The sequence below is a fragment of the Megalops cyprinoides genome, chromosome 18 (genome assembly GCF_013368585.1).
Source record: "Megalops cyprinoides isolate fMegCyp1 chromosome 18, fMegCyp1.pri, whole genome shotgun sequence".
NCBI lineage: Eukaryota > Metazoa > Chordata > Actinopteri > Elopiformes > Megalopidae > Megalops > Megalops cyprinoides.
In genome coordinates this window covers 23,377,353-23,391,675 of record NC_050600.1, presented here as the reverse complement: position 1 = coordinate 23,391,675, position 14,323 = coordinate 23,377,353, and the positions used below count along the sequence as shown (strand labels likewise).

Here is a 14,323-nt window from a genome sequence, read left to right as displayed (position 1 = left end):
AGTATTCATTTCAACAATAAAGGGTATTTAAAGTTTAGTTATTTTTAGTGGCAATACCAATAAAGATTTTTTTTAATTGTTCAAATATACATTGTACATGTTGTTTACACTCCCCAAAAGTCCGCCATAGGTGCACCTGGAGGTGCTTTCCACTGGGACCTTTTGCCATATGACACTTTGGTGTAATACAAAGTTTCAAAGAGGTCTTTCTCTTGGTATGGTAAGAAGGAAGAACACACACCTTTGTTACATGAAAGAATTCAGAGAACACTGCTTTGAGACAGTGCTTTGGTTTGTGTGATGTAAAGTTGCCCAAACTCTTGTAGCTAGACTTTATTTAGATTAATATTGTCAATAGCAGGTATGGGTTTGAATGAGTTTATTTCCTTGCCTAGAGGATACATCCTTTTTAAGTATGCGTAACTTGGCATTTTTGTAATTTGAACAGTTTGGTATTTTATGATGTATTGCCTAACTAATTTGTTCCTGCTTATGTTTGAGCATCTGAGTAGAAACCCTGTGAGCATGTTTTGATTGATATGTACAGAGGTGGAAAACCCTGGCTTACCAGGGTCCTGCCATGTATTCGTTCTAGCCATTCACTAAACAAGGTGATTTCACTGATTAGCTCATCTACCTGGCTGAAGAGTTGTGCTAATTAAATTAGCTGGTGTAGTGCATGGGTGGAACAAATGCGTGGCAGGACTTTTACTTTCTGAAGCCGGGGTTTTCCACCTCTGGATATGTAGCACATTTGCTTCCTTTATGTTTTTATTATGAGTAGAGAAAAGGTACAGTTTCTGATATAATATATACTTCAGGCAGGAATTCAGATACTCCTCCAGTTACTCCCACTTGCATTCTGATTAGCTCAGTGGTTAAAGGCTGGTTGCCTGTACATGTTTAATTGGGGGAATCGGCTAAGAGCTCCATTTGTTCAAGACTGGCTGGTCACCCGTAGCCAGCTCAGTCAATGCTGAATTTAAGAGGGAGCTGCACATTGCCTAAATACTGTATATTAACAATGGTTTCTGAAATCAGTGTATAGATAAAGGTAATTGAAAAAATATACGATAAATTATGTGTACTGAAGTAATCAAATAAATATAATTTGCTAAACTATGTTAAACAGGAGAAATGATTCCTGTCTCATTGGCCATAGTTGTGCCCTTGTTCCTCACAGCAAACACTCTGTTCAAACAGAAGTTCTGTGCCCCATAGTCAAAGTCCTCCATCTGCTCTAGCAAACAGACCACTGAAAATGACAGTAAGTACCATTTCCGTTGTACATTTTTACAACCGCATTTAAAATTGGGATTTTTTGAAGAAAAAGATCATTCAATTTGTTAAACTACAGTTTGCTACATGATGTAAAAACTGCAAAAATGAGCCATATTTTCAAAAAGAGTCCAAAAACAGCTAGTAAACACAGCGCTAGGTCTTATTTGTGTTCTGTACATTCATTAACCTATTTTATGTATATCTTGGTGTCTTTTGTGGTGTTGTGATCCAATGAAGTCAATTTTCAAATATTGAATGCGTTACTCTCTTAGAAAGAACCATTTTCCATAAACACAGTTCTAAGTTTTTTCCATGTCAAATGCCACGAATATGGGCTAACAAAACTGGACTACTATTGACTAGCAAAAGTATGTTGAGTATGCTTTTGTCAATGAATGACAAGCTGCTCTTTTAAAAACAATTATGCTGAAGAGTGTGGTAGAGTTAAAGGAAGAAATTAAATTTCCTTGTTCTTTCCTACTGTATGATATGATCCTACAAACGAGTTATTACATGGTCAGGCTGTCAGGGGAATAGAACTGGAACCTCCACCACATGGTTTGGAGGAAGCATTCCAGACCCTCTTCAATGCCAAGTCCCTCCTGTTCCTGGCAGAGCTGGTCACCACGTTCCAAACAGAGGTTGACAAGGTGAGCACGTTTTATGCAGTCTATTGGCCGTTTTAAGTGGGAATTTTGTATAGCTCCTGTATTCCTGATGTCAACATGATTATAGTAAACATACCATTTTACTGAAATCTCTCAGGATCGTTTGGTTACGTGATCACGTCCTGTCGTTCCTCTGTCCCATTCTGTTTTTTTCGATACACAATTTTGATATTTTGTTACAGAAATTAAATTTTGCATAGTGATTACACCTAAGTGTAGGTTACTAACTGGAAACCCATGGCACCTCCAATGGCTGATTGGATTAAGCCCTTCTTAAGTTTGCATGGATTGGTATCAACTGTCTATAATTATTTGTTGGAGCATTATAATAAACCATCAGCTACTGAATCTATATGGGAATGAGAGCTTACCTTTCAGCCCAGACTGGTAAACTATGTAATGTAATCTCAATCAAACGTTGAAAAATTTGGCTCATCAGCTCCACTTCATCCACTACAATATTGTCCACAGAGCCTATGCAACACCATTCAGAGGATTTCAGATTAAGCTCACAATTATAACTAATCATAAATAATATATATGCTAATTATAACTAATTATCTGTGCAACTAATGTACCAGGAACATTTTTACGTATGTTCTGGGGTTGTTCCAAAGTAGTTTTGGTCCTGTATTTTGGCTACTGATCAGATGTCTCCCATGTGGCTATCAGATGGCCTTACATTATCATTCAATCGCAGCTGAGAAAACCAGCATCAACACCAAAATACATGCTTTCCTTGTCTGCTTGCACAGATACTTAATCTCAGAATCTCAAGGAAGGTTCGCCTAGACCTGACAGGAGATCTCCCGGGCTTCTCTGATGACACTGCTCATATCCGTGGTGACCCAGCATGGAGGGTGCTCCCTGTGCCCGAGAGGCTGCAGCGGAGACACGTGGACATTGGAGACCTGGCCCCCTGTGACACAGAGCGCTTCATACAGGGCCTGAGGTCCCCATCGCAGGGCATCCAGGTACAGAGAGCCCACACAGGGTTTTTTTCATGACAAATTAAAACCCTGGGAAAGTTTTTGTGTTGGACATACATTTATACATTTAAACGTTTATAAAACGGTCAGCTGGGAGTGTGCCTGTTTGCTATGGCATGTTCCCTGTTGTTAATAGTTTTTTTTGCATTTTCATGCACTCTTGTTTATTGATCACAATAATTGGATTAAATTCCAAACTACGTACAATAGCTGTTGACATTTTGTTTGCATCTGATATCTTATTTTTCATCCCCAGGCTTTTGGGAAATTAATTTGTCTCCCCAAATGCATAACAAAAAGCAGCAGGAACAACAGAGATGTTTTAAACACATTTATACTTTCATGAATCTCTGTTATTTGTATTAGATTTTTTTTTAGGTAATAAAGTCAGGTCTATCATGAGATGCTTGTCAATGCAGTGGATTTTTGGACTCAGTCTAGGACTGATTATTTATTTATTTATTTTTGATTAATAAAAAGATACAAATCACAGGATAAACTGATTGTTCCTTGTTTACTGGTGATCAGAGCACGTTCCTCAATTAATTCCATTGGCCTAGATAATACGACACAGACATGCATCTGTTCAACTAAGCTGACAAAATATTCCCTAGAATGTGGCCTTGTTCCTTATCCAGTCTATTTAATGCTAAAATAAGCTCTTTGATAGGTAGGACCTCACTTAGGGCACCCCCGGATGGTCTGAGTCAGTGTTTGTTTTGCAGGTGGATTTTGATGATGGAAACTGTCCAACATATCGCAATCAAATTAAGGGCATTTACAATGTTTACAAGGCAGTACGCAATCAGTTTCATGGTGAGTTATCTCATTTTTTTGATATTCCATTTCATGATTCCTTATATGATAAAGATCTCAGATACTAAAAATGTAATACTTTAAATAACAGATTGGTCTAGATTGAATGTGCAACATGTGCAATTTAACAGCATTTAATGAGTTTAGATTGGTGTGAGGTTTTCATTCAAAAAGTCAGATCATCCTTTTAAAAGGTAAAGAAGTCTTGACCAGGAAAGAAATTCAATACATATACAACTATATTAAGTTGTTAACAAATCAATTATGTCTTTCTCTGTACAATATGTGCCTGCTATTGTATATTTTCCCATGAATCCATTTTTGAAGAACCAACTGACAACTTGTTGAAAAGTCTGAGCAACAAATTTAGTAGTTGTGGTCACTTTAATTTACTTGTTTATAGAATTGTGCAACTAATCCACAGACTGAGCTCCACGTTGTTATGGCATTAAACCTTAATCCAGGCAAAAATGGAATGCCTTTATTTTCCATATACTGGGTGGCTTCTTGACTCACAATTTTGCAATGCGATTACTAAAATTAATTCTAATATATTATTTGAAATATATGTGCAGGGAAAGAAAAAGCCTGGGGTTTCAGTTCATTCCTTTCAGTCCTCATTCAGACCTCAATTTTTATGTTGAGGTGATTGGTCATGTAGAAAGACATGGAAAAAAAAAACTTCTGTTTTATTTTGTTGTTGTTGTACCCCACTCCAACCCCCAGATGCTCCACCAATCTCCCAGGCTCCTGTGCTGATGCTTCGCCCGCGTGCCTGGAACATGGTGGAGCAGAACATGATGGTGCTGACCTGGGGTCTGCCCACCCCTCATACAAAAGGACGCATACCAACCTAGGAGTATCTGTAACCCCAGCCAAGGCTATGCATCCTGATCAAAAAATCAGTCTTGTCAGAGGCAAACCCTTGGTGTTGTCTATTGAGGAACTTAAATGTATAATTCAAATTTATGCTAAAATAAACCTCCATTTGGATGCACAGAGCTGGTTGTAGTTCCTCAGAGTCGGAATTAGAAAGACTACGATAGGTTATATCATATAGTGGAATTCTGTACTAAGAAGAAGACAGTTAATATGTTGTATCACTTTTGACCTTCTGTTTTCATATCCTTTCACATGGAGAAGATTTGCCTTTAAGGAAAATAATTTGTGCATCTTAATAAATTACAGAAAAATACCATAAGAGGTCTTTTTGTGCAATCCCAAACTCTGTGGATGACTACAGCCATTTTATTATGAACAAACAAGATGTTACAAACATGTAGCCATGTTCCTGTTAACAGCAAAGCAAAAAATGGAAGCTGTTTTTTCTCTCTCTCAGGTCAATGGGAGACAGGTGCCTGGACCACTGTTTGATTTCGGTCTGTTGATGTTCCACAATGCAACGCTGCTTTTTGAGAACAAGAGCGGTCCTTTTTTCTACCTGTCAAAGGTGAGGCAGATTGGACTTTATAGGGTGTGGATATGCAGAATTAAGGCCCTCAAGCCATGTTTTGCAAATGTAAAACCCAGGGAGGCCTTTGTTTGGACTCACAAAGTATGTATGAATCTTATTTATGTCACATTTACAAAGAAAAATGTCCTTGTTCAACTAAATTTAATGGCAGTATTGTACAGCACAAGTTCCACTTTATATTACAGTATTTCATAGTTTAATAAATTATGTTGGTCTGTTCTGTGTAGCTCAAGCACTTTCTATGCAGCTCTTGAGAATTACTTGCCTGCCCACTTTGATGAATAAATAGCACGGTATAAGCACCAAACAGTGTGGACATCTCTTTGGTTATATTGTAGACATTTATTTCGTTCTTTAGATTGAAAGCTACCTTGAGGCAAGACTTTGGAACAGCATATTCCTCTGGTCTGAAGAAAAGGTGAGAGAAACAGTCAATACACTGTTAAATGATTCTTTATACAGGGCTTCACTTCTCATTTTTGTCAACCATCATCCTTGTTTCTTGGGTCTCATTTCTTCTGCACAAATTGAGCATGCCTGCCAAGGCCACCCAATTTCAATGCAGCTCTGATTAACTGTGGAAGTTAAGTGACTTTAATACTGTGCTGTTCATCTGAACAGCTGGCAGCCTTGTCCAAAGTGATATGTGTAGCTTACAACATCAAATCCATGTTCTGTTCATTAGTCCTTTGATAGATGACAGGACTATTTTTTCCACATATGGGTTAGACTTGACTTGATTGTAAATGCGCGTGTATGCACGTGTCTGTGCGTCTGTGTTGTGCATGTGTGTGTCTACATGCGTATGTGCGTGTGTGTGTGTGTCTTTGTCTTTGTGTGTGTGTTCATTGGACCTTTACAGCTGGGCCTGCCTGTAGGCAGCATCAAAGCGACGGTGCTAATTGAAAACGTCCTGGCCACTTTCGAGATGGAAGAGATTTTGTATGAGCTCCGAGATCACTCTGCTGGCCTCAACTGCGGAATCTGGGACTACTCTGCCTCCTTCGTCAACAAGTTTGGTGAGAAAAAAAAGACTCATCATTCAATAACAGACCTGATTTTCATTCATTTGTCTGCTCTGCTTTATCTTCTGAGAATGATAAAAAGGGAAATTTACATCAACCTGATGTGGTCTACTGGACCTTATTACATGTTAGCAATCCTATGAGAAGAGGTTCCCTTTCACCTCATTCCCAGTGAGAATACTTCCTTGTGTCTCATGTGACATGTCTGGACCAATCACAGACAAAGAGTGCCTTGAGTGCCAATAGAAAAGCAACATGTTAGAGTCACACTCCTGCAGGTCACCGCACGGCATTCCTGCTCCCTGACCGCAGCAAGTATGTGAACATGGAGAAGCTGTTTCTGAAGTCCTATATGGACCTGCTGGTCCAGACCTGCCACAGGCGTGGGGCGCTGGCCACAGGGGGCATGGCGGCTCTGCTGCTGCCCCGCGATAAGAACAGCGCCCTCTATAGCAAGGTCCTTGCCACTGTCACCAGGTAAGATGTGGCTTTGTTGCCAGAATGTTTGCCAATGAAGTTTATTTTAATTTGTAATTACATTGTTTTTTTTTTAATGAAAATTTAGACCAATGTTCCTTGGGGCCACAGGGTGTGTTCAGGTTTTCATTCCAGATTTATGCTCACTATAAATAAATTGGTTTGATTTTAAAATGTTTGTTTCTGTTATAAACAAGAGTATGGAACAATAATTACAGATTAATTAATACAGATATTTCGATACATACAGAAAGTAAGCTGCAGTTCTTTGGTATATTCTTTGGATCTCCTCGGAAATAAGACCAGCATGAATGGTGTGCCACCAGGACATGGTTCAGAACCACTGATTTAGATGACTTTTGTTTCTCTAATAGGTTAAAGTTACTAGAGATCAAGGCTGGAGTTGATGGTTTTATGGTCTATGATTTGGACTTGATAGAACCAATGCAACAAGTAAGTCTTTTGCTGTCTTTTTCAAGCAAGCTCACCCCCCACAGTTCTAACCACAGCTGTTACTGAGCTTGTCATTGACAGGTACCTGTTAATTAGTGTATGATTGACCAGTATGTAGTAGCTTTTGATTGACAGGTGTCTTACAGTAACCCTGTGATTGGCAGGTGTCTGTTAGTGAGGTTGTCATTGACAATGGTATGGTAGTTATTCTGTTATTGACAGGGACCTGTTAGTTACTCTGTGATGAACAGGTAGGTGTTAGTTGATGTATGATTGACAAGTGGCTATTCTTGTGTCTGCGACTGACAGGTGTCTCTTAGTGTGTCTGTGATTGACATGTGTCTTGCAGTGAGTCTGTGATTGATGGCTGTCTGTCAGCGTATCTGCGATTGACAGGTCTCTGATGTCATCCCTAGCTGTTTCAGCAGCACACGCAGGGTGAGAACCAGCTAACTGAGCTCCGGGATGACCTGACTGTGACCCCTGCCAACCTGCTTACCATGCCAGCGGTCAGTATGTCAGTCACTTCCAATAGTTAGAAGTAGTGCTGGATTGGCATAGACTGAGGTACTGCATGACCCTCGCATGACACTGATAACACACCAAAACCACTCTAGCAACTGAAAATACATTAATAAAGTAAAAACAAGTCATTTTTACACCACCACAAAAAATTGCACATTTGTAGACTACATTTTATGGTGTGTTGGTAAAGTAATTGCAGGTGATCTTACTTCATGGAGTGGCTAATTACATTTTTATGTTACTTTAGGGTGGAGTTACCCTCTATGGGCTGAAATATAACATTGCTGTAGGCATCCTCTTTATTGAGGCATGGCTGACAGGTAAGGCATCTGCAGAAAGAAATCTCCAGAATGAACAGAAGATGATTTAAACATACATGCACATTTATAGATGTGCATAACATATTGGTTATAAATTATATATAGTATAATGTAGGTAATATTGTATGCTGATATTTGAGCACAATATAAATGTGTGGCTATAACTCTTCACTCAATGTCCTTTCAGGGAAAGGTCATTTCTTCTACAAGGGTCAAGTGGAGGATTCGGCAACTGCTGAGATCTCCAGATCACAGGCATGGAAGCCAACTAACTTATACAACTATGGCTGTATTCGCAACACTGAAATCATCCTTACACAGACATATGGGTTGATAAGTGGTAGCTGGGATTCAAGCAATGTGGAAATCTCCAGACACAACAGGGTGTTTGCTTTTATTTACAGGCTTTCTCTGCTGGCTTGAGAAACTGTTTTTGCGGTTGCCCATGTCTTGCTGAGTATTCCATGCACAGGATGTCTCTACACAGAAAATTAAACTGTGGTGGTTGAGACATATAGGCCAGGTTTGATCCCATCTAAGTCGTCAGCAAACAATGAATGGGAGCCCACAGTGTTGCCCAAAGTACTGCTATGGTATGGGATGGGTTTGATTGCATGGTTTCCTCGTCTCATCATTGACACGTGGCCTACGATTGGTCAGGCAGTAGTGACTGCCAGTGGAGCCACACCTCTCCTCCAATTGGCATTCACTTCAATGTGGTGCACTGTGAGACTTGTAGTGTGAAAAATAGCCAAAGGATAGAGGCGTATCAGGTGTGTATCAGAGGGTGGTATTTGTGACAGTTCAGGAAGAAACCTTGCAAATAATGAGGTTGTTGCTGTATACATTAGGTGAGAACTTGTAGTTCAGACTTGCTTCGTTAACTTCTGTGGGGTGGACAAAAATGAAATTCTCTCTGTATTTCATTAACATTGCACAGACACATACTGTAATCTGTTTGTCCTTCGGGCATCATGTTACTTTTATGTCATCAACAGTCATTATTGAGTGTCTTTAGTAATAAATGTCCCGCTATAACTCCTTGACTCACCTGCATGCTTTTCACTCCAGGTGTGGCAATGGATCCGTCACCAGGTGAGGTTAGAGGACGATGACAGGCAGGTCACCAGCGGTTTGGTGAAGATCCTGACCCAGGAAGTGATGCAAGAGCTGAGGGAGGTGCTGCAGTGTCGCACTGTGAGGTACAGCAGCGGACCTGACCTGGCTGGCCGCAGAGCCTGAACCTGAACTGAACCGTGACCGTGCACTGTCAGCCCAATCAGCACCAAAACTCCCAGCAGCCCGAGCCATGACACTGGGCTCAAAGGACTGGGGTCACTGAGGGAGCTTAGTCAGACACCAAACAGTTCATCAGTCAGCTTTGTCAGGGGCCATTGCTTGCTTGGTCCTTACATACATCCAACCAAGCACTTTCCCTGAGTTTCATTTGGAAAAACTTTTATTTAAATAAAGAACATAAAATACATTTCAGGCCAAAAGCACTTATGTATATTAAATGATGATAGTATCATTCAATAATGTTTCCTTTTAGGGAACCTCAGATATCCTGTAAACCCATTTGAATAATCTGCATGCTTAAAAATCCCTTCCTCTTTAATTTGCAAAGTCCAATTTATTTGATTGCTGATCCCATAAAAATAGTCTGGTGGCTTTTACAGGTTCCTGGCACAAGGTGCAGTCATTCTCAAAATATCAGACAATGCTGTGCACAAATCTAGATCCTGTACCAGTAGCAACATTGTAATACAGAAGCATATCTTTTGGCTATCACAAAACAAGGTTCAGAGACACATACACACACACACCCATGAAATAGAACTGTGAGTATTTCGCCCGTAGAGAAAGGGGTCCAACCCATCAGTGACACTTGAGGTACTTGAGGCCACAAAGCGTATTTCAGTAATATTTGATTATATTTGATATGAGACAGCTCATTAATGTGTACCTTACTGAAATTCTGACTTATTTCAGTTGATCTGATACACTACAAGATGTATTTTTCACCTGACTTGAATATCATAGCAGAAATACAACTTTGACAATAGTGAACTGAAAGCAGGATCTATCGTTCTTTTTCCACTGCTATTTGAACAGTTCAGACTGGACCAGTTTACCTGATGGCTGAGTATGTACTGACAGACTCTACTTAAATGACTGAGTTTTAGCTTTTGTTTCTAAAAAGACTATTCTAACAAACATCTGACAGAATCAGTTCCAGCCTTCTGCAACACCTCTACCTGTCTGCTGGGCCACCATTCTGATCACCACAAGTAGACAGCTTCATTCCAAGAAACTGTGTTAAATAAGTCTCTCTGATGTCTTTGAATTTGTAATTCTGCAGCAAATTATACACTATAGTAGCAATGATATTTATCTAATATTTTGAAGGTGTGCAACTTTATATTAAATATATATTACTCATGTGTTGGATTTTACATTTAAAGTTTAGAATTTTATATTTGACGCTATTACGTTTCATAAGGACTCCTGCTCTGTTTTCCATACAGAGATGTGCAGAGACTGCTGACTGCTACCTCCATGTTCTTGGAGGTAGTACAGAAAAGCCAGTTCCCAGAATTCCTCACCACCTACCTGAGCCAGGACCACACCTTCCTCGCCTCTCAGGCAGAAAACACGGGGCCAGACGCAGGAGGCCCTCCCAAGCACAAGCTGTGACCGCACAAACTCCCACCCCATAGTAGACACAAATGGAGAAAGCATCAGGCATGGGTTTTAAAGGCAAATAAAACTTTTCAGTTGAGAAAAGTAAAAAACCACATTGTTCTTCAAGTTCTTTTTAAAGTCTTCTTTGTAGCAAACTGGAGTGATACAGCTGTCACAGAGGTATCCAGCTAATGTATTCACACCACTTTGACCCCACCCTGACTGCAATTTTTGTGGCATCTGAAATATGCAATGCATTTTGCTAATCTGCATCATCCTCCTCCTTCTTTTTATTCTCATTCTTGAGCTGTTTCTCCCCCTCATCATTCTTATTCTTCTCCTCCACCTGGACCTTCTTCTGCACCCAACATTGCCTATCACGCAGCTGTTTCTCTGACGGGTTTGTAACAGCTTCAGTTTGAATTTATAGCAGTAATTGCTGGCATAGCTAATACTGCACACACATATATGCAACTGCAGTGGACATCTCTCCAGCTTTCGCACGGCATCAGAGACTCACTTTAAAGGCCCATAGATTTGTCTGGAAAAATTATCCTTGTTGCAAAATGTTTAGTTAGACATATGTCATATGTCACAATCTTAAAAAGGATGTAATTAGTGTTTCTTATCACTCAGGGTTTAAAATGAACATTATACACAAATATAGTAATAGCATATACAGCGAACTGTAATAGTGGCAGGTTGATGTCACAGAAATACCCAAGATGGAGTTTAAAAATCACTAATTTCTGTTGGTATTCTGACAATATATGTAAGTGTTTGTTGAACAGATATTGCACTTATTTACAGTACAAATAGCCTGATCTTCACAGTGATCCAAGATGTTATCATGGGTAATGGTTATATAGGTCTGTTCCTGAGCATGACTTTGTAACCCTCAAGCAGATAACAGATGGGTGGCTCTTCTGCTGACTGTGGGTTAATGCTGTATCTGTGTTCACCACAAGCTATGCAGATAATCCAGCCATTGAAATAATTTACCATAGCCTCAGTGGGTGGAGTAGTGTATCCATGCTGTAAGGATAGGCTCTGGGAACAATGGGTAGGCCAAAAGGGAGAGCCATGAGCTCAATGACCGCAGGAGCAGGGAGCATTACAATGGTGACAGTCTATCATGAAATCACTCTCTGAGAGGGGTCACTCTCTTCACTGCCAGTATTTTACAGGAGGATACGAGTGGTTCAAAATGACTCCATAACAGAGAGCAAAAAATCACAAGGCACACTGAAGGAGTGTGACTGAAATATTGGCTTCACAGCGGCCAACAAACCAGGGGGCAACTGAGCCGCGGAATGTTAAAACATGGGTTTTGAATACAAAATAACATGGCACACTTGACACAAACCACCATTTAGATGTTAACAAGAGCTACAGATGTGAAGTGAAAATCTGATGTTGCATTTTGCAAAATTCTTCAACAGTTTTTGCCGCCATGTTGTTGTCTTCCAAAAAGGAACATGCTTGTTGCATAACCAATCATTAAGGCTCTACAGTTACCACCGCATAAAGGCACCTTTTCAGCCAACACAGAGCACAGTCACCAGTAAAACACACAACATATAGTCATCACTAAACAGGAAGAACAGTCACTTCTAAAACACAGCTTTTATTGCCCACTCTGAAGTACTAGCCAATATCGGCGGTGTCTGATACTGATAATGGGCCAGTAATGTTTCTTGTCTCTACAGACCCAGTCAAGAGAGTCAAAATTGACCACACAACATGCCTATGGAGTTGGCAGCAGGCAGCTCAAAACCTTTTCTATTTGTTTTTAAAGGACCATAATGCTTTATTATGTACTAATCATTCATGATCAAGCTCACTGATCAATTACCATACTGTACATGAACAGTAAAATAATACATGAGCTCATTAACGAGTCACTCACAAAGGTTGAAACACAGCAACAGTAGTAGGACCCATTGTAAATCAGCTTGTCACCTTCTTAACTGCACCAAGCTTTCACACTTTATTAAGACAGCTGGCACACTCTTAGGTCCTGAAAGCTTCTTATAATCAACTGGGGGTTGAGGAACACAGGAAATCACAAAACTCTGCCAGCCACACAAAGCCCAAGGGTAAAAGTTCATCTCAACCTTTGTAACCTTAAGCTTCAGCCTTAAAAGATCAAGAATAACCCACCCTCACCTGCTCCACAGGCACTAACCTGTGTCCACTGCCTTTCTACTCAACAAAGTCGTTCTTGGCCCAAAAATATCCAAATCACCAAGTGTACGTCTTTCATAATGTGCCAATCGCATACAATTTGCACACACCTTTAGGGAGCTGCTGGGACAGGTTCAGCGGCTGCCATGTCAAGGCAAGTATGGTTTCATTTTCACGTGGTTGCCGATATAAATTATTTTCTGGTATGCCATATTCCTGATGAGGGCAGGTAAAGAACCAGAGGGTTAAACATTCCTGCTGCACCTGACATTCCTGTACTAAAAGTCATCAAGTGCCTTTTGAATTTACAGATCTGTTCCAGGTCCCTGCTGGAATCATTCACACCTCTGCCTAGTCAGCACAGACAAAATGTGCTTGAAGAGTATGAGCATGGCTTGTGAGATCACTGCACAGGGCTTGCACAGGTTACCCAGACAGATGAGGGTTGGTCCTTTTATTGCCAGTGTCCTCAAGAGAGAGAAGACAGGAAGCAATGGTGTTTCAGTCGAAACCGGAGGAGTTTCATTGGTAACCACTGACAGACACTCCCAGGACCTGTTTTAGTCAGTTATATAAATTCTACTCCTACACATAACAACTAAAATCAGAACCACTGCAGCAAAAATCTCCCAACTAATGTGTAATCATAAGCAAGTAATTCTGTCTGTACTCTTTGTGTTTAATGACATGGGCACAGAACTTTCAACGTAAAGTGTGAACCCCTGGTGAGGACACGTCCTTGCTATCGGGGATGCCAAAAAATTGCTGCCTCTAACTGGAGCCTGTCAGAGGACTGACAGGAATGAGCACTCTCCCTCCAGGCCATGACATCTTGTTCTGTTAAAGCATGGCTGCACCTGCCTCCCTGACCTCCTCAACACAGCAAAGGAATAAACAAAAAACACCACTGAAATATGAGGCTTGGATGAGATCATGGATGCCAAAACAGAGTTAAAATGCATTAAAATTCTTTGAGAGTTATCTATTGTAAGAATATAATTAAAATAAATTAGATTCAGAGAACCTCTGAGAACCCACAGATAACAACTATTTGCATGATTAACCATTTGTTTCATAACTGCTGGAAATTTTGCTGGAAAAACTGCTGGACAGTGAAGTTTATCTGAACCATAGCATTGTCACTCCATAGGTTGCAATTAGGACAGGGGGTGGCAACTCATACACACGGGGGAATCCCTCAAACTGTATAAAACAAAAAGATAATGATCAAAATTCACCTGTATAAGAAATGATTTAGCCAAACACTTTATTTTATTGCATAAAATGACTTCAGTTCTGATATGGCTAAGATACAGCAGTGGCCAGAACTGAGTAGCCAAAATTAATTACCTGACTGGGAAAAAGCAGGCTGGTTGAGTAAGCCATCTTCCCTAATGTACAGTATTGCACTGCTTGTAGCTAG

At 40.2% G+C, this 14,323-nt stretch overlaps 1 protein-coding gene across 1 annotated transcript; it reads left to right on the top strand.

Annotated features, from left to right (window-relative positions):
- The first annotated feature begins 1,225 nt into the window (after positions 1-1,225).
- On the top strand, positions 1,226-10,767 carry mlsl (malate synthase-like). The gene is made up of 15 exons (XM_036551630.1): positions 1,226-1,267; positions 1,788-1,931; positions 2,705-2,923; positions 3,664-3,754; positions 4,481-4,557; positions 5,094-5,204; positions 5,587-5,646; positions 6,091-6,247; positions 6,532-6,730; positions 7,105-7,183; positions 7,600-7,692; positions 7,956-8,028; positions 8,216-8,283; positions 9,100-9,230; positions 10,557-10,767. The coding sequence occupies exons 1-15, from the start codon at positions 1,262-1,264 to the stop codon at positions 10,723-10,725; spliced, it is 1,677 nt and encodes a 558-aa protein (XP_036407523.1). The 5' UTR covers positions 1,226-1,261; the 3' UTR covers positions 10,726-10,767.
- Positions 10,768-14,323: the final 3,556 nt, after the last annotated feature.

What these genes read in the sequence shown, in the direction of transcription:
- mlsl (XM_036551630.1), top strand. An exon ending in CCCCATCGCAGGGCATCCAG is followed by an intron (nt 2,924 to 3,663) that starts GTACAGAGAGCC and finishes TTTGTTTTGCAG; the next exon opens with GTGGATTTTGATGATGGAAA. An exon ending in TGATAGAACCAATGCAACAA is followed by an intron (nt 7,184 to 7,599) that starts GTAAGTCTTTTG and finishes TGTCATCCCTAG; the next exon opens with CTGTTTCAGCAGCACACGCA.